At 41.9% G+C, this 17664-nt stretch overlaps 2 protein-coding genes and 1 long non-coding RNA gene across 13 annotated transcripts in view; 1 reads left to right on the top strand and 2 right to left on the bottom strand.

Annotated features, from left to right (window-relative positions):
• The window catches only part of LOC148427409 (ALK and LTK ligand 1-like), a 7683-nt gene extending 5690 nt beyond the window's left edge, over nucleotides 1-1993 (bottom strand). For both annotated transcript variants that reach the window (XM_088439477.1, XM_088439486.1), the window contains exons 1-2: nucleotides 1569-1993; nucleotides 383-598 (exon numbers count right to left, since the gene is read on the bottom strand). In XM_088439477.1, coding sequence (XP_088295603.1) covers nucleotides 383-593 — 211 coding nt within the window. In that variant the 5' untranslated portion in view covers nucleotides 594-598; nucleotides 1569-1993. The remainder of the gene's footprint in view (nucleotides 1-382; nucleotides 599-1568) is intronic.
• Nucleotides 1-3534, top strand: part of LOC148427408 (uncharacterized) — a 12618-nt gene extending 9084 nt beyond the window's left edge. For all 5 annotated transcript variants that reach the window (XR_015868439.1, XR_015868440.1, XR_015868441.1 and 2 more), the window contains one exon: nucleotides 417-3534. This is a non-coding gene — a long non-coding RNA (uncharacterized LOC148427408). The remainder of the gene's footprint in view (nucleotides 1-416) is intronic.
• Nucleotides 3435-17664, bottom strand: nhsl1a (NHS-like 1a). Of its 6 annotated transcripts, none has more exons than XM_088439397.1 (11): nucleotides 16855-17664; nucleotides 12767-12874; nucleotides 12105-12253; nucleotides 11873-11947; nucleotides 10907-11135; nucleotides 10615-10752; nucleotides 9017-9303; nucleotides 5709-8655; nucleotides 5569-5620; nucleotides 5455-5488; nucleotides 4269-4419 (listed from the first exon to the last, which is right to left on the bottom strand). In XM_088439397.1, exons 1-10 carry the CDS (start codon nucleotides 17480-17482, stop codon nucleotides 5461-5463), a joined length of 4641 nt encoding a protein of 1546 aa, XP_088295523.1. In that variant the 5' UTR covers nucleotides 17483-17664; the 3' UTR covers nucleotides 4269-4419; nucleotides 5455-5460. The 6 variants fall into 6 exon arrangements, with proteins under 6 accessions (XP_088295515.1, XP_088295556.1, XP_088295523.1 ...); XM_088439420.1 differs by having other exon boundaries at nucleotides 5455-5485; XM_088439403.1 differs by having other exon boundaries at nucleotides 4273-4419; nucleotides 5437-5488.

Below are 17664 nucleotides of genomic sequence, written 5' to 3'. Positions count from 1 at the left end.
ATGATGGCACACAATCTATCTTCTGGAGTTGCTGCATAAAATACAAGAAAAGATAACGCAACAAAAGTAGTTCCAGAGTTTTATAAATCAGACACGGATGGCACAGCGTTCTATTTTAAGTTTTCTTTTATCGAAAAAATGCTCTGCGCTGGTTGGGGGTGCTAGGCTGAAAAAAATATTGCACAAAAGTCTAAGAATTACTGGTCTAACTACACAGCATAGACACTATTAATTAGCCCACCCCAATATGTGTTAACTTTAATCTCGCATTCTTGTCCGGAAAATGCCATAGTCCCAGAGGCTTGTACCTCAAGACATTCCTATATCGGCCCTACTGAACTTAACTCAACTCAACAGTGACAATGACTTGAAAATTACAGACCTAGTTGAACGCTGGACCTGCTCTTTTTGTGCAGCTCTCCCCGGTGTCTGCTGAGTCTCTGTGTCGACGTCCATGTTTCATTGGAGTTGTGGCTCAACAATTTGAGGATTTTGCGAGTATCCTGGTGACCGGAGCTGTTCAACAAGGCATCACCAGTGCAACAACCGGCAAACAGCAGCAGAATCAGCTTCACTGACAGCCACCGGATCATTTTCACTGATGACACACACAGACACGCATCATACACAATGACAACATCATGGAAATTGCTGACAGACCTAATCTTCGAATGTAACTGTGAAAATAGCAATGGGTTAGGAAACAGTATCAAGATGTTAAAAGGTTTGAATCACCCCTTTGACCTGAGTAGCGACAAAAAAGCGAGAAATTTTAAATCCAGAGATCTGAAAAAGTGTCACGTAATTTCTGGGTAAAACAAAATGAAACAACACAACATAAATCATCCAATCAAAAATACACCTTCAAATTCAAGTAAAACAGGTGCCTATGAGAACTGGTCATTTCTTAACATATTTTATATTCCTATAATCCTTCATTGACTTTTCTTTGCAGTCACTTGTCATTTGTTGCAATTGTTACTGTAATTACAGAAAATGCTAAATAGGGATATTTGACATCGATACCAAGTACTGATACCATTAGGACTTTTGATACACCCCCCCTTCCAAAACAAAAAAACAGGCAGATTATTTTAAAGAGATTTACCTAAGTAAAGTACAGATACCTTGGCCATCTATCTCCTCGATACAGATACCTGGTATCAGAACTCGCCCATCCCTGATACTAAAAATACAATAGTACTAAAAGAAACTATTAATATGTAAATGACATACATTTTTCAGTGTTGTACAGATAACTGAAAATTTGTAAAAGCAAACTACTCCAAAATTAAAGAAAAAAAAAACACAAATATCATGAGAATTGTTTGGAGTCCAATTATATGCTACACAATTGAAAACCTTATTCAAAAGAGAATAATTCATCAAATAAATTATTTAAAACAAAAACAATTGGTGCCTAAAGCATCCTTCAATTATGGATTGACCCACATTGGTTATGCCCAGTAAAAAAAAAACAAAACAACTTATCCTATTTGAAAAAAGTATTATTATTACTGTGTAATAGTACTGTGATACTGTAGTTTGATTTTATCTGACGTTTTTACCCCATCCACTCCAGCACGTCTTCCTCTTGTCTTGCGCTCTCTCGAGTTCCTTGGCCGGGTGTGTCGGGTCCAGGTGTCACTTCCCAAAAGGTCTTATATCCACCTGCAGGCGCCCTGATGCGGGTTAGTTTCTCCTCAGCTTCATTTTCACCCACGTGTCAAGTCGATTGAGACTGACCACTTCTCCACGAGGTCCACCTTCTCGTACTCCTCCTCCAAAGAGGAAGGAGGAAGGAGAGGAGCGCAAAGCTGCACGTGCACGACAGAACGCGAAAACTTTGAAAACAACTCTTCACAAACCAACAATGTTGAAACACATCAGTCTGTTTTGATTGTGTGTGACACCATTCTCTTCCCTACACTGTATGCTACCAATCACATGAAAAAAAAAATCACCTATTGGGGAGTGACTAATCACAGCGTCGTACAGCTCCTCCCAATTCATCAGAATTCAATTCTCACAGTTTTATTTATTGGCTCACACAATGCGGAAAATGGGTTTTATTCTAGACTGAACATTATGTTTTCTACAAGAAGGCGTAATCTATAAATTTTCGGACAAGAAAGCAATTTCATCTGTCGTTTCGCCAAGAAGGAATTTATCTAGCAAAGCATGAATGAGCAAATTTAAGTGCACGGACAGCCTGAGCTGACCTGACCACAATGTAAAATTACATTTTAATTTAAGAAGTGGAATTCAGTAGTACATAAAACCTTCATTTGAAATCTTGCGCGTTGTGCCAACAAACTGGGATTTGAATGGGTCAAAATGACAATGTCTGTTGTGATTTTAAAAATGAATCCGAGACCATAAAACTAAATCTTTGAAATGATATCGGTTCCTTGTTGCCTAGCTGTTCCCCTTTATTACCAATCCTAAAAGTGGCAAAAGTACTCATGCTCTCATGTTCTCAAGTTCCTTCGTGATTGCCCCTTATATCCTCTAAGAGGCGCCATTTTAATGGAATTCTCTTACTATTGTACATAAATGTAAAACCTTCCTCAAATTTTCTACCCCAAGTAGCACCTGAAAAAAACGTTACATTGCAAGTACACGTGGCCATTAAAATTCATTGGCTAACCATTCTTCAAAAATACATGATGGACAATTTGACCTTTGCAATGTGCTAAAAAAAAAAATGTTGAAATACAGGAAATGAAATAGGAAACTTAAAGAATGATTGCATTGCACGTAAAACAATTCTAGAATAATTGTTGAAGACAAAAAGAGGACCAGATTTGGTCAGGTGAAATTGTTTTGAGGCTAACCATTTCGCCAGACATTGTTTCAACCAATAACGTTAAATACAAATCGACTTTCTTTTTTTACTTTTTTTTTTTTTAGTGCAAATGATATACTTTTTGGCACATTTTTATCTACAAGTTTTTACTAAAATCACAAAAATAATATTTGAAAACCACAACAAATAAAGGAAAGGTCTGTCTAAAAAAAATAAATAATAAAACACTTGTGGAAAGATTAAACATATCGAACTTCATTAGAAAGATTGCATATTATTCACTATCAAATGCTCACTGCAAGCTTCTACATGATCTGTTTATTTATTTAGTGCTATTGAGACAATGTGCTGCTTTTTGTGTTAGGTACCTTCCTGATTAGCCCCACCTTACAAGGAACCTGTGCAAGTCGCTATCTCCGTGTTCTTAGCCAAGCAAAGCACATACATGTGCAGTTAGCGCTTTTTCTTGTGAATGTTAGCATGCTAGTTCATGTCAATGTTTATTTTATTGTACAGTAGAATTCATATGTTTTTACGTTATTTTTTTGTTTATTTAAATTGTGGCCAAAAAACAGGTTTCATTCTGTTCAATTAATGTATGTAAAACCTGTGAAAGAAATAAATGTCAGGATTCATTTCTTTATTTAGCACTTTTTAAAAAAAACAATCCTTTCATCACTTTGCATGATGTCTTACATGATCGTCATCATCATTATTATTTCATTAATACTATACCTAAAACCCAGTTTTATTGCTACTAAACAGGTTCCACCCTGGTTCCGTTTGTGTGAGTGGATGACAGTACAGCAGATAAACACAAGCAACTTGTTTACACACATTCAAACTCAATATTACATTGCGCTCTAGCCGAAATTACACATTTTTGAGAAAATGATGATGCTCAAACATTGATCTCAAGTCCATGTAACAAAGGGAAATAAAACCATGATAAAGCATGATTGTCAGTCTTCTGAGACTTAGTAGATACATAAGGATATTTTGATTTTAGGGTAAATTTTCAGGATGAACCTAAGAAGGACTACAAACATTTTGAATGAATTTAATTGGACTTATTTAATCTTTTGAATAAGCACATGTTGAACTCTTTCAATATATTTTTTCACAATTTGGTGAATGTCAAAATGTACAACAGTTGGACAGAAGTTCATCCTGAAATTTGATGTGAAAACCAAATTTTCTGTGAGTAGTGTTCATTTTATTCCTCTTCCCCTTCCCGCTCGTCGATTGCAGTCATAGGGCCAGCAAAGTGGCGGTGACCAATCGGCCTTCTCGCTGACCAGGGAGCGGTGGCAAGAGAGGAAGAAGCCAAGGATGTGGTCATGTTTGGGTATGTTTGTGACACACCAAGTGCGAGGTGAGCGTTTGCCGGGCACAAGCACGTAGCTTGGACGCGAAGGCGCTCAACAGCCGATAGACGGGAGGACGACTGTAAACGACTCCCCTTTCTCAGCAGCAGCATCTTGAAGCGCTCGCTTTTCGCAGATCTTTTACCTTTGGGGGTTACAAAGGTTTGTGGCGTTGATCGAAGACGGTGGTCTGCAGAGGTCAGGCTGGAAGAATCTCGTCGTCCAAACATCTTCCGCTTTGATCTGAGACAAACGGACGGGTAAGGAATTTTCATTTCGATGGTTTTTCTTGCTTTGTCTTTTTACAATGGGGACACAGGAGGGAAGTGAACTGATTAGATTTACATTGGCAAAAGAGTAGAAGGGATGTCTAAGGGAGGGGCTTTCAAACTGAGGTTCAGGGATCTCAGCAAGCTGTAAATTGGCTGCAAAATAATTTGAAATCAGTTGTTATCGCACAATATTTTGTTGTTTTTTAACACTGTACAAAAAAAAAGAAAAATGGTTGACTCATTTCAACCAACTTTGAACATTTTTTTATATTGGGTAATTTCACCTAATATTTGAATTTTTTTGGGGGAAAAACTGTCTTGACCGTATTTCAAGAAAGTAAACGTAAACAGAACTTTATCTAGAACCCCGTTTTAAATATTGTTTATTTCAACAACTCAGAAATCATTTTAGTTGAAACAACACGATTTGATTAGTAGTGATAGCTCATGTTATTGCCAGCCATGTCAGTAATTTATATTTTCCAGTTTTTCCAACTTAAATGTACAATGTGTAAGACTTAGCACAGTCTAGTAGTGACCAAAAAAGTAATACATTCTAACAACCCAATATATACTGTAGAAACATATGTTATATCACATCAACACACTTTTTTAAAATTCATAAATCAAGTAATGAGTTCACAGATGGTGCCGAAGAAAGGCGGTTGACATGTTTTGCCACCATATTTCGGCTACCTGAAGGAGAACAACTATGCAAAGGTAAAATAATGGTAATAAGCTTGTGAAGTGCGGTCTCTCTGAGACACCTTAGCACACGTACTTCAAAATAATTCCATTCTCTTAGTTCACCACTACGTGTTGTTAAAACTTACACATTGTACCTTTTTTGGGGTCACGTGAAAATGAATGATTTTCACAATACAGTACAAGGATTCTGTCCAATGCTAGCAATATGAGGCTAATCTGCATCAACGAAACAAACACACTAAACCACACTATAGAGATCCAGAAAATTTCAGATCTCCACCTGTTTGCCTTCACTTACAGCCGATCAAGCTGTTCCTTCCCAGAATGCACTGCTTCATGTTGGACAAAACAAGCATGTGAGACAAGCTGATAGACATTTCATGTGCTGCTTGTATATGCATGTGGCTTGTACCTGTGAATGACAGTGAAAAGGTCCTCAGTCGTTCCTCGTCCCGTTGAGCCGCCTGTAAAAATGCCAGATGCACATTGACAACAGAAGCTGGTGAGTGACATCACAGCGTACGTCAAATAATGACCGCGGGTCCGGCGTACCTTCAGACTGCCGTCCGGAATCCATCCTTCTGGCCGTAAGCTCCTTCTCCTCAACCTGTGGCTCTTCTATGAGGAGGTCGCTCAGTGATACTGCCCCATGCAGGTTGTCATTGGACAGAACACTGCTCAGGGAGCAACTTCTCTGACCAATCAGAGCACAGTAACCGGTCTCTCTTGGCTGGATCTCAGCGTCTTCATCTGAGGATGAAGATGATGATGATGAAGAGGATGAAGAAACCCCACTCTGTGACATCATCAGCAGGTGTCTTCCCTCTGCCCTTCTCTTCTTCCTTGATTTGTCAATTTTGGTAGTGGCAAACATCATAATTGTTTTTTTCTGCTCCTCTTCTTCATGTTCCTCGTCACCCAGTGAACTCATCATCCTTCTGTGACATTGTCTGTCCACTTCTTGCTGCAGTGATGTCCCAACACCAATTTGGACTGCCAAAGTGCTATGACCTCTTGTCTTCATAGTTCTCCATGGTCCAGCAGCAATGCCATTGAAGGAGCACAAGCCATCCACCATGCTCAAGGAATGGCTTGATGAGGTGTCATTGTGCAATCGTTCGACTACACGTCCTGTGGCATTAATGGGTTCCGGGACACATTGTGGTTTTATAAGGTCAGAAGTGACCCTGCCACACTCCCCTTTCCTCTCTTCTTTGGCCTCTGGAGATGCTGTCACCCCCAGAATACTAAGATTAGGCTTCTTTGGAAGGACGGGCTTTTTCCTCGAGCTCACAAACTCGCATGGATTGCATGCTAAATCAGTGCTGACCTGACAGTCATCAGTTAACCTCACCTCTGATAACATTTGGTTCTGGGTCTGCTGTTTCCTGGAAGTATCATCAGACATTTTCAGAGGGGATTTCTCATGTTTCTGATTATTCATCAGGGTGGAATCCATATGAGAATCCTCTGAATGTATTTGGCCATTTCTAATTTGATCATCATGTTTCGCAGTGTGGAAATGAGTGTAAAGGGCCTCATCCTTGGACACCACCTCACAACTTTCACGTTGTTCTTGCTTTGAATTAACACAGGCATTGGAAAGAAGGCTCAGAGCAACATCCACTTGATGAGTGTCAGAAGGTTGCGCATCAGCTAGCATACTGTTTGTTGGTAGGACTTCATGGTTTGTAATTGAGCGAAGTTTGACACTTTGCAAAGCCTGTGCAGTAACAAGGGGGGAGGTGGAGAACAACGCAGCATGATGGAAGGACTGCTTGACTGCATGGGAGTATGGAGGAGGAGGGGCTCGAGAGGGCAAAGGTGGTAGATGTGGAAGGATAGATGAATTTGATTGGGAAGGAAGATGGGATGAAGGTAGGGGAGAAGCAGGAGAGTGTGAGGTAAGATATGAAGCCAATGAAGGGGTAGTATGAGGAGAAGAGGCATGTGGGAGATGAAGTGGAAGAGATGAGGGTGGCAGAGGAGGGGGAGAAGGAAGAGAAGGTGGAACACGAAGAGTGTCAGGGCAAAGGGAAGAAGGTGGTAGAGGAGTGGGATGAAGAGATGATGGCCGGAGAGGGCTGGGAAAACAAAGAGAAGATGGTGATAGATGAGATGACTGAAGAGGAAGAGATAATGGAGGAGTTGCAGGATAAAGTGAAGAAGGTGGAAAATGAGAGGGGTGAGGACCAAGAGAGGAGGGTGGCAGAGGAGTGGGATGTAGAGATGAAGGTTGGAGAGGAAAGAAAGGACCAATAGATGAGGGTAGGGGTGGAGGTGGTGGTGTAAGAGAAGAAGGTGGGAAATGAGCGGGTTGAGTAGGAAAAGTAGAATGTGGAACTGGAGTGGGATAAGGAGATAATGGTTGGCGAGGGGGTGTTTGATGGAGATGTGGGGTAGGATGAGGTGAAGGTGGTAAAGGTGGGGGAGGAGGTATAGAAGAAGGTGGTAGGCATGAGGAGTTAAGTGATAACTGCTGGACAGGAATTGGATGAGGAGGAGGAGGTGGGAGAGGAGGTGGAGAAGGGGGAGTTGGGAGTAAGTTGGCAGGAGGCTGATTACACTGAGCAGAGGAGTTAGAGGAAGAGCTGGATGACAAGGAAGAGGTGGAGGGAAAAGAGCAGGAGAGGAGAGAGGACCTCCGTTCCGGAGGCTGGGGTTTTGTCTTCTTGGGAGACAACGGGAGGGAATTTGCACAAGGATAGAAGAAAGGGGAGCTTTGGGGAAGAGAGAAGCCTCCTGTGGGGGTGCCTGTCGGGGGGGTGTTGGACTGGCTGGAGTAACCACTGGAGGGGGAAGCGACATGCAGAAGTCGACCCTCCTCTTTTGAGACAGCAGAACCAACTGACTGTTGGTCTACACTTAAAGGTTCAAAGGTTGTGACTGTCCCACAGTCGATCCCAACTTGCCGTCGTTGGGTATGGTTCCGGGGAACCCATGGATCTTGTAAAGTGTGCGTTGATGAGTGAGGACTTTCCTTCATACCGGCGCTGGATGATGAACAACATGACTTGCTGCGACTTACTCGGCGCCGGAGGGAGTCGGACCGTAAAGGTGGTGGAGGCGGACGCTTGGACTTGCGGAGAGAGATGCTACGGCAGGAGGAAGAGGTACTGGACGATCTAGACAAGGTCACATTCTCTGAGTACACTGACTCAAAGTAACAAGGGGAGGAGCATGGAGAAGAAACCTCTGATACAGGACTTGACTCTTGGTTGATGGGACTCCAGTTGCCATCTGTGGAGCATGGGGGCTGGAGGGAACAATGACTTCCACAACGCGACAGCATTGACCCTCCATCCAGAGACTCTGCATCTGCTATTGAAGTGGAAGGGGAGCAGTAGTGGGTGCAGTTTGGAGACTGACCAACATGATCACAAGAACTAATCTTCTCCCACTTGTCAGGGGTGCTGTGATGAGAGGGGGAAGGACATTGAGCAATATCCCTGGCACTGAGGTCACAGGGCAGCAAGGGCTGAAAATCACTGGGGAAATCCTACATGGGGACAAATTCTTAGTTCAGTTCAGTTGCGAAGACTTCATTGTCCCAAAAGAAAACTTGCTTCCTTTCATATTTACTGTAGAAATGTATCCGTCAAAACAATCGATGAAAAACTACACCATGCAGAAACAACACTGGCAACCGACAGAAAAAACAGAGACATGAGTGAATAAACCGATAAAGTTTGGATGTTTGTCAGAGTTTGTCTTCATCTCCATCATCTGTATTAGCAATTTCCGTTAAAAAAAAAAAAAGCACTGCATGACACTGTGCTGATAGGAACCATTCGAGAGACACCATTAGTTATATTTCGTTTCCTCTGTATTTTCCATGGTGATGGCTTGTTGAAACTGACCTGGGAACAGGATGAGGAGGTGCTGAGTGTCCTATAGGAAACACTGCTAAAGCTGGCACCTGAATCCAGCGAAGAGCTGGTGGCCATGCGGGGCAGGGTGCGGACGTCAGAGGAGCAGGAGAGGCTCTCAACACGTGGTGAGGTGAGGGACATCATGAGGCTAGCTATCCCCTCCCCTCTCGGCGCTCGGATTTTCCTTGCCAGTGACTCTCTTTTCCTCATGACCAACTCCTCCTCATCCGGTTGGCCATTGAGAGAGGCTGTGGAGCACTGTTCTGCAGACAAATCTGAGGTGGAACGGGAAGAATGATATGGAATACAGTGAGATGAACGATTTTCATCGATTGGAGAAACTAAACTGAGATTTCCCTTTCTTTGTTGACCAAAGGCACAGGTGTCCAACACCGCTCCTCGAGGGCCAGTATCCTGCATGCTTTCTAAATTTCTTTCTCAAACCCACCTGATTCAAATGATTAGGATTATTTTCAAGGTCCTGCAAATCTTACTCATCTGCTAATCATTTGAATCAGGTGTTTTGAGGAAAGAACAGCGGAAAACATGTAGCACACTGGCCCTCGACACCTACGACCTAGGGCATGTACAGTATTTTACAATAGAATTGTGATTCTCAAAGTCTGTTACATTATGTGGGTTTCTGTAGTCATAGGAATCCTTGTTCAGTTCACAAGTACAGGTTCAGTTTTATTTTACTTTGGAGCTCAAAACAAACCTCAGGCGACGCAGTGGTTATTATAGTTTATTACGGTGTGGAGGTTCGATTCTGGGCTCGCATACTACTTGAACATTTATTGGAGAAACAAAATTGTTCAAAGGTGTGAATATAAATCACACACTGGCGACAATTTGAAAAAAAAATCTGTTAGATTTTTATGCTGAGTAAAACTAAAATTAATATGCTGATTCAAAAAGTGTTGTTTTTTTTTTCCTTAGCACAAGCTTTTTCTTTTCCGCAGTTTAGCAGATATCGCAAGCAAAGTTTCACTCATTAGCTGTAGTAAGAGTTGCCAGCCTATTATGATTAGACTCATCTACAGCTGTATTGCAACTTGTTTGTGCAGTCTTAATTGAGACGTTGAGAGGCGTGTGCAGCTCCCACTAGGTGTCAGAGTTAACACAACCAAAATTGTGTTCTCCGTTGTTGTCCCCTTTGGGTCAACTTTGGGTCCAGTGGGCCGCACTTCCTGCCTAAAGTCAACCTTGATAGACTCCATCTTACCCAAAACCCCGGTCTCATAAGCATAAAAATATAGGGGGATGGACATTTCCATGTTTTTCATTTGATGAAATCTAAGGCACCTTTCAAAATAAAATAATATGAAATCTACTTTTGAGGAATAAAACTTCTGCATTGTATGCGATAAACAGATTGGGATTACTGTCATCTAACAGAAGGGATTCAATAGTTTGTCTGTCGCTATACATCACTGGGAAAGATAGATGAACACAAATACTTGTCATAGTCGAATAATAATTTTCATTCCAGTTAAGTGAAAGTTTTATTTTCCACATCACACCCGATGATCTGTCACGGCTGCATACTGGTTTGGGATCATTCAAGTAGAGAGTGTGACTTTTACCTCTACATTGTGTCTCCAGGGCATCAATAGGGTTCCCAGTGACAGTAATATGGCGGCTTAGATTCCGATGACGGCGGGATGAGGCGTCTGTGTTGCAAGCCACTTTTCGGAAGCTGGCCTGGCGATCGAAACTCTGACCTGATATGAAGATACGGTGCTTTAGATTTTGAGTCTTGTTAGGTTTCGTGGACGCTCAAGTCATTTTCAACATTTCCGCTTGAGGTGCGTTTCACCTGCCATTTCAGGTTTTGCTGAAATCACAATCGGACCTGAGTCCAGGCCCAGTGCCCACCTGTTATGTTGATAGGAACTATTTCAGCTGTCACGGCATCTGCCTGTTGCTTCATCCTCTCCTCTGGCGTCGGGAGTCTGATCGTCGGCTCTGCCTCCACACCGAGCTCCGTCTCGTAAGCAAAGATGTCCCAGCGGGAGGTGAGATTAATCGGGTTAAGGACGAGTGGAGTCAGTGGACGCGTCTCACTGAGGATGACTGTTTCCTCTTCATCCAATGAGGCTGAGGACTGGGACAACATCTTGGTTTAGTCATCTGTGTAAGTCTGCTTTAACTTTACTCAAATCTGTTATTACGTAGGGCTGGGTTGGATGAAACTACTGGAAAAGTGCTATAGGTTAGTTGAAACCTACATAAACGCTTTCAAGGACGCTTTAACGGAAAACATGCAGGACACTGGCCCTCGAAGGCCAGAATTGCCTACCCCTGGTCTAAGTCTTACACAGTGTCCCTTTAAAGGGTTACTTTATTTATTTATTTTCAGTCGTTAATTTTTAATACTTTTTCTATTTTAGATAGCTACATCATTTTTTTGAACGTACAAAACATTTCAAAACACATTCTTTCACTTGCTGATGAGTGAAAATGACATTACATCAAGTCAAAGCTCAGGGAACAACCAATTCCAGCTTGCAAATGTCACATGACCAAACCCAGAAAACAGATGAGCTGTGGTTGGTCACAGCAAGTGGCAAAATATGACTTGAAAGTTATTGTTTGTTCATGAAAAAATATAGCTATCAAACTAATTATAGACAAAATTGAATGTATTTACTGCTGAAAGCGACTAATTGCGTTGAGTAACCCTTCAAAGATCCGTAAACTGAAAGCATGGAACAAGCAGAGAAGTGTGCTGTTCAGTTTTAAAACAAACCCAGATAGACTAAGTACATAGTAGCTTGGAGCAACAACTCCGGTTGAGGGTAATCTTCTCCTCTATCATCTAGCCTAGGGATCCGTGTTTACCTCTCTTTTCCAAACTGACCACTCGAGACAGACAGAAAAGCACGACCGAGAGACAAAGTCCCAAACTGTTGACCTCTGGGGCAACAAAAGGACGGAAAGAAGAGACAGTGAGTGGAATACAGGACAGTAGGAATTCAACTAGAGGCCTAAAAGTTGAGGTCGTACACGATTATGTATATTTTCGTTTTAGATAGAGCTCCATTTTAATTGTGGTGCAGTAAAGGGTTCTCACCATTCTCTTGCTTTTGTCTCTCCATCGCCGGTGCAACCTGGCCTCTGATTGGCAAAGTCCAGGGGATGTGCAGGAGGTGGGGCTCGGGGTACGGAGCAGGGAGGAGGTGGTAGGTTTGCAGTCTCCATGCTGAGTCACTCTACTATATGCTACACACACGTCCACGTTGACAGGAGGCACACAAACAAATCATGTCCAAAGTCTTTGTCGTGGGACACGATCCGTTCTAAGCCCTTGTGTGACGTTTTATGTGTTTGACTTAGTTAATGCAAACGTTTTTTATTTGTCAGTTCATGTCATTCAAATACATTTTCCATTCAGTTTTCGTAGTTTGGAATGACTTTGAAATAACCGCGGTTGGTGGCAGCCAACTCAACTCACTGTACATGAAGCAGCAGTTTGGCAGCTTGTGAACAATTCGTATCAAAGAAAAAGTCCATAGACAGGCTAACAAATAGCACCTATGTTGCAATAGGTTTTTTGCAATAGCACCAATGACTAATATTACTGTGGCTTATTGAGGGGCTGTGAGCATCTCACTGCATATCCTCACGTCCCGATCACCCTGCCCCCAGGTGGCCAAGGCACATGACCAGAAGGAGCAGCACAATGTCACAGCTTTTGAAAGCCGTTAATGTATTCGTTCCCGAAACAACTCTGACCTTGCAAGTCCTCGGCGTTGGCGTCTTGCCTTTTTGCAGGGATGAAGAGCAGACCCTGCTGGGGCCTCTGGGTAGAGTAATGAATGGACCAGCTGTCGCCATCCTTTGCTGCAAACAGGGGGAGGACATTAGGACATAATTCTGCTGCGGACCTTGATACAGGTACTGAAAAGGTTGCTATGGTAACCGGCATGCTGCACACTTGAAGTTATGCTTTATCAGAAGCTACACACACACACACGCAACCGGGCATGTACAGCTGAGAATAAACTCACCTGTATTGCTTTTGAGATACTTAAAGACGCATTTGATTGCTGCGCCGATCAGAACCATCCCGCCAATACAGCCGCAACGAATGCAGCTGTACGCCACTGCAGCGCAACGCAGTAATCCTCAAGCTCCTCTTCATCTCCCTCTCTCTCATCTCACTCGCTCACTTCTCTCTCACTCACTTCCTCTCTCAAAGCGTCGTATTTCTCTCCCTCGACCCCTTTTTATCTTCCGTCACATCTCTCTGATTTTCTCCCTCTCCTCAACTCTCTCTCTTTTCCGTCCCTCTCATCTCTAATCTCTCTCCCTCGCCTGCAAGCTCTACTCTTTGTCTTCTCTCTGTCGCATCTCACTTTTTTTTTCGCTTCAGTGATCCCACAGGTGTCAGACTCAAAGCCCGGTCAGATCTGCCCCACCACATCATTTTTATTCTGCATTAATTAGGATACGTTTATCTTAAATCAGTACATTGTACAATCTGTACAATTTCATATTGTCATATGTAGGGATGGGCGGGTAGCAATACTAAATGTTGGGGTAATACTTGGCCTTATTTCAAAGTACCGGGACAATACTTTAGTTTATTTGAAGGGATCTGTACTCACAAGGGCAACAGTCGTTGCACACACATATATATATATATATATATATATATATATATATATATATATATATATATATATATATATATATATATATATATATATATATATATACTGTATATATATATATATATACTGTATATATATATATATATACTGTATATATATATATATATATATATATATCCCATGTCTTTCGCTACAGTCTTTCGCACATAAACACAGTCGCACACATATACTGGCAGTCAGCCAGCATGCCCGTGTGCCCTTCATGTGTGTTACCAGGTGATAAAGGTTACCTGTACTTCCACAGATGTGCTATCTAAAAACACACACACAGCGCTTTTTGAAGATAAAGGCATAATTCGCTGTGTGTGTTTATTTTTTTGATCTCTGCGATGTGTGTGTGTATGTGTGTGTGTCTATGTGTGGATGTGTTTTTGTGAAGTCATTTGGCAATAAAAACACATCTGAACAGATCTCATGAGCTGTCCAGTCGCCCAAAACTAAAAAAAAAGAAAAACTTGTGAGTTGGAGTGCTCACAAGTCATGACAGTGCTCATATATATATCGTTACACGATAAAAAAATGATTTTCAACACAAAACATGAAATGGGCATACTGTATCGTACTTGCTTGAGTGGGCCTCACCAAATGATGCAGTCTCCAGGCCTTGAGTTTAACACTAGTGGTTGTCTAATCATTCACCTTCAACTTCTCACAAACAGAAATGGTTCTGCTTGGGAAGTGTGCCAACTATTGAGGCTAGTGGAGCAACTAATTACTTCTCTCTTCATGCCTGACAGCTTGTCTTTCTTCTGTGCGTGTTTAATTAGTTTTAATAATTGCACACTAAGTAGGTCGCATTGATATAGCAGGGAAGTGGTGCGCATTCCCTTATATTTGTTATTCATAGGTCTGGGGTGTTCAAAGTCTTTGGACACATCGTATTAGCCTGCCACATATTCTAATGACAAAAAGGCAATTTTTTTCTAAGTTGCTTTTAATACAAAACAAATGTGCATTTTTTCTAAGTTGCTTTTAATACAAAACAAATGTGAAATGAAAAGTTGTCCATTATCTGAGATTTTTTATTTTTTTTTGGGGCTCATAAACACGTCACGATGCGCAGTGGTTAGCATGTCCGGCTCACAGTTCAGGGTCCGAGCATATCCAGTTCCTTGTGTGGAGTTTGCATGTTCTCCCCGGGCCCGTTCGGGTACTGTCCGGGCTTCCTTTCACACTCCAAAAACATGCATGGCAGGTGTGTTGGGCATACTAAAGTGTACTTAAGGTGAAAGCTTAGACTGGCATCGGCAAGCCTGTGACCCTTGTGAGGATAAGCGGCTCTAGAAAATGGATGGATGAATGGATGTGTGCGCGTGTACTGGCATTGTCGGTATTGGTACGAGACAATGCAAAATTCCAATCAAAATTATGATCCAATCAACGGAAATAGAAAGAGTAAATAAGATCCAATTTCTTGGTGACATACCAAAATGATGCTGGAAGGCGCATATAGAGAATATTAAAAGAAAGATTTCTAAAACTGTAGGCATCCTCTTTAAAAACAAAGAACTTTTAAACCAAAAGTCATTATATACGTTAGTTATTCTGCTCACTGATATTGCCCTATGTGACTTATTGCGTGGAAATATGGGGAACAAACACTCAGCCCGTCTGTCAACTCCAGAAAAATGCAATACGAATCACCAAACGGTCAAAATACACAGCATCTACCAACAAATTGTTTATCAAATTAAATATTCTCAAATTTTATGATATAGTTGAAGTTGAAACAGCTCAATTAATGTAAAAAGCATTCAATAACCAACTTTGCAAAAATATCCAGAAGCTGTTTGAAATTAGGAAAGGGTGTGCTTATGATTTAAGGGCTACCGGTGATTTTAAAAATTTGAAAATAAGAACAAATATAAAGCAAATGTGTGTATCTGTTAAAGGTACCAATTTATGGAATGGCTATGAAACAGAACTGAAAACATGCACATCTATGGCTGTGTTCAAAAAGAGCTTTAAAATATTGTATTGGAAAAGTACAGAGTTTATGAATGAACTGAGTCAGATATTGTAAAAATTTGTTACATGCGAAAAACAAGATATACAGTATGTTTGTATGTATTTGTATGTATTTGTAAATACTAACACATATGTGTTAGTATTTGTCAATATATGTGTATGCATCTTTATATATTTATATACAAATGACATAAAGGGGGCGGATGACGAATGTGGGACCAGCAAAAAATGTAAATTGTACATAAATAGATATATACAAACACTTTGTTTCAGATGTAGTTTTGCTGAGGCTGGAGGCATCTGAAGCTCTCGGGTAAGGATGCCAAGTAGCAGCTGTTTTGAACAGTCAAGCCATCTGCCTTGAAAATGAGCTGTTAGCTTGCTGTATGGAGCTGCAGCTAATCCTCAGCAAACACACAGAAGCTCAAAGACAGCAGGCTTAAGTAAGGGGGCACGGTGTTGTACAAGTCAGTTGTATTTAACTTTTAAGTTCAATACATTTGCATTCATTCTTTCAGAAATGTATATATTTTTTTAATGTATGTTTCTAATGTCAGTAGTTGAAAAATATAGTACTAAATATATTACTTTTGCTGTCTCGGACTTGACGTGGAATCCTTGACTATTTTGTTTTGTTCTGAAGAGAAAAAAAAAGTTGGTGCATGAAGCAAATGAATATCACACATCTAACAATGTGTGTATTTTTTTTGAACCACGAAATCATGGTGTGATTGTCAGGAATGTAGTAGGTTGTCACAAAGACAAGAAGCAAGTCCAAGTCTAGATGAGATAAGGAGCAAACCTAAAGACAAAATGCTATTTTCATGACAGAACCATTTTGATGTACGTAGTGCCTTGTGTCCAAAAGGGTTTTCTTTCAGAATCCGCAAGTTTCATCAGATTCTTTTTTTTTTTATTGTTATTTTTTTTAAAGATGATGTGACTAACGCCTAGTCTAGATTCTTGATATAAAAACAATTTTCATAATCCCGCTGTTGGCAGACAACTGAAAGAAACAGGGCGCTTGCAATCAGATTAACCATTGAGGTGGTTATTTTGATAATCTTTCATTCTTGAATGCTATTCTTGCCTTTCATGTCTGACACATAAAATACATTGGTGTTACATCTGAAGTTTCACTACAGTATTACAGAACTTGAAGTTTTCTGTGCATAGTACCTTTGTGCAAAAGGGGTGTAGCCTCCCTCCGTTGCTGCTTTTTAAAGCCAAAGAATTTACTCTTGCGCCTCCTGCTGGGCTGGTAGGTGTACTGCGGCGGAACCTCTCCTTCCCTGAAAGGAGGCTGAACTTTCAGAGGGGAAGCGTCCGGTGGGCTGTAGCCGGGGCGGGGCTCCGGAGAGGGAGGGCAAGAGCTGGTCCGTCGCCACTGGCTGAGGACGGGCCGGGTAACCTGATGGGACGCCACAGGTTGCTTTCCAGGAACCTCAGTGAAAAAGGCTCTGCAGTGAGCCTCTGGGGGGACGCTCGTGTGGATTGGCACTTGTGGCGAGCAGTGCTGGCCGTACCACGGGTTGGGATATTGCGGTTGGGGTGGGTGGGGCTTGATCTCCCCAGAGAGCGGCCAGCCAGCCATCCCTGCATTTCGTCCCCAAATGGCTTCTTGGTGCTGGTGGATTTTAGCCGTCAGCAGACGGCGCCGAAGGCTGCCCTCCGTCTTGGGCTGAAGCGGGGTGATCTTGCGAGGAATAAGGTGGTCTTGCTCCTCGTCGGGTCCTGAATTCCAGCACTGAGATGCCACACTGTTCCCCACCCCATCCCTACCCAAACACTCCACGTAGGAAATCATCCTGCCATGGATACCGGACTGGCTGATGGAAAAATGGCACCACTGGGCCAGTGGCAAAGTCGAATACTTCTTTCTTTAAAATGCAAATCCAGCTCTTGATGTATTTCGCGTCAGCTGTGAACCAAAACCTCCAGTTGAAAACACTTCTACGACACCGAAAGCGATTCGTCCGACCTTGCTGC

The sequence above is a fragment of the Hippichthys cyanospilos genome, chromosome 2, assembly GCF_059441005.1.
Source record: "Hippichthys cyanospilos isolate Australia breed blue-spotted pipefish chromosome 2, RoL_Hcya_1.0, whole genome shotgun sequence".
NCBI lineage: Eukaryota > Metazoa > Chordata > Actinopteri > Syngnathiformes > Syngnathidae > Hippichthys > Hippichthys cyanospilos.
The sequence above is the reverse complement of the archived record's forward strand: the minus strand, read 5'-3'. Positions and strand labels throughout refer to the sequence as shown.

Coding starts and splice junctions, on each gene's coding strand:
- nhsl1a (XM_088439389.1), bottom strand. CDS start 17,482: ATGATTTCCTACGTGGAGTGTTTGGGTAGGGATGGGGTGGGGAACAGT. Junction 8,656..9,016: donor CCTCCTCATCCTGTTCCCAG/GTCAGTTTCAAC, acceptor GTCCCCATGTAG/GATTTCCCCAGTGATTTTCA. Junction 4,420..5,568: donor CTTTTCACTGTCATTCACAG/GTACAAGCCACA, acceptor CGTTTGTCTCAG/ATCAAAGCGGAAGATGTTTG.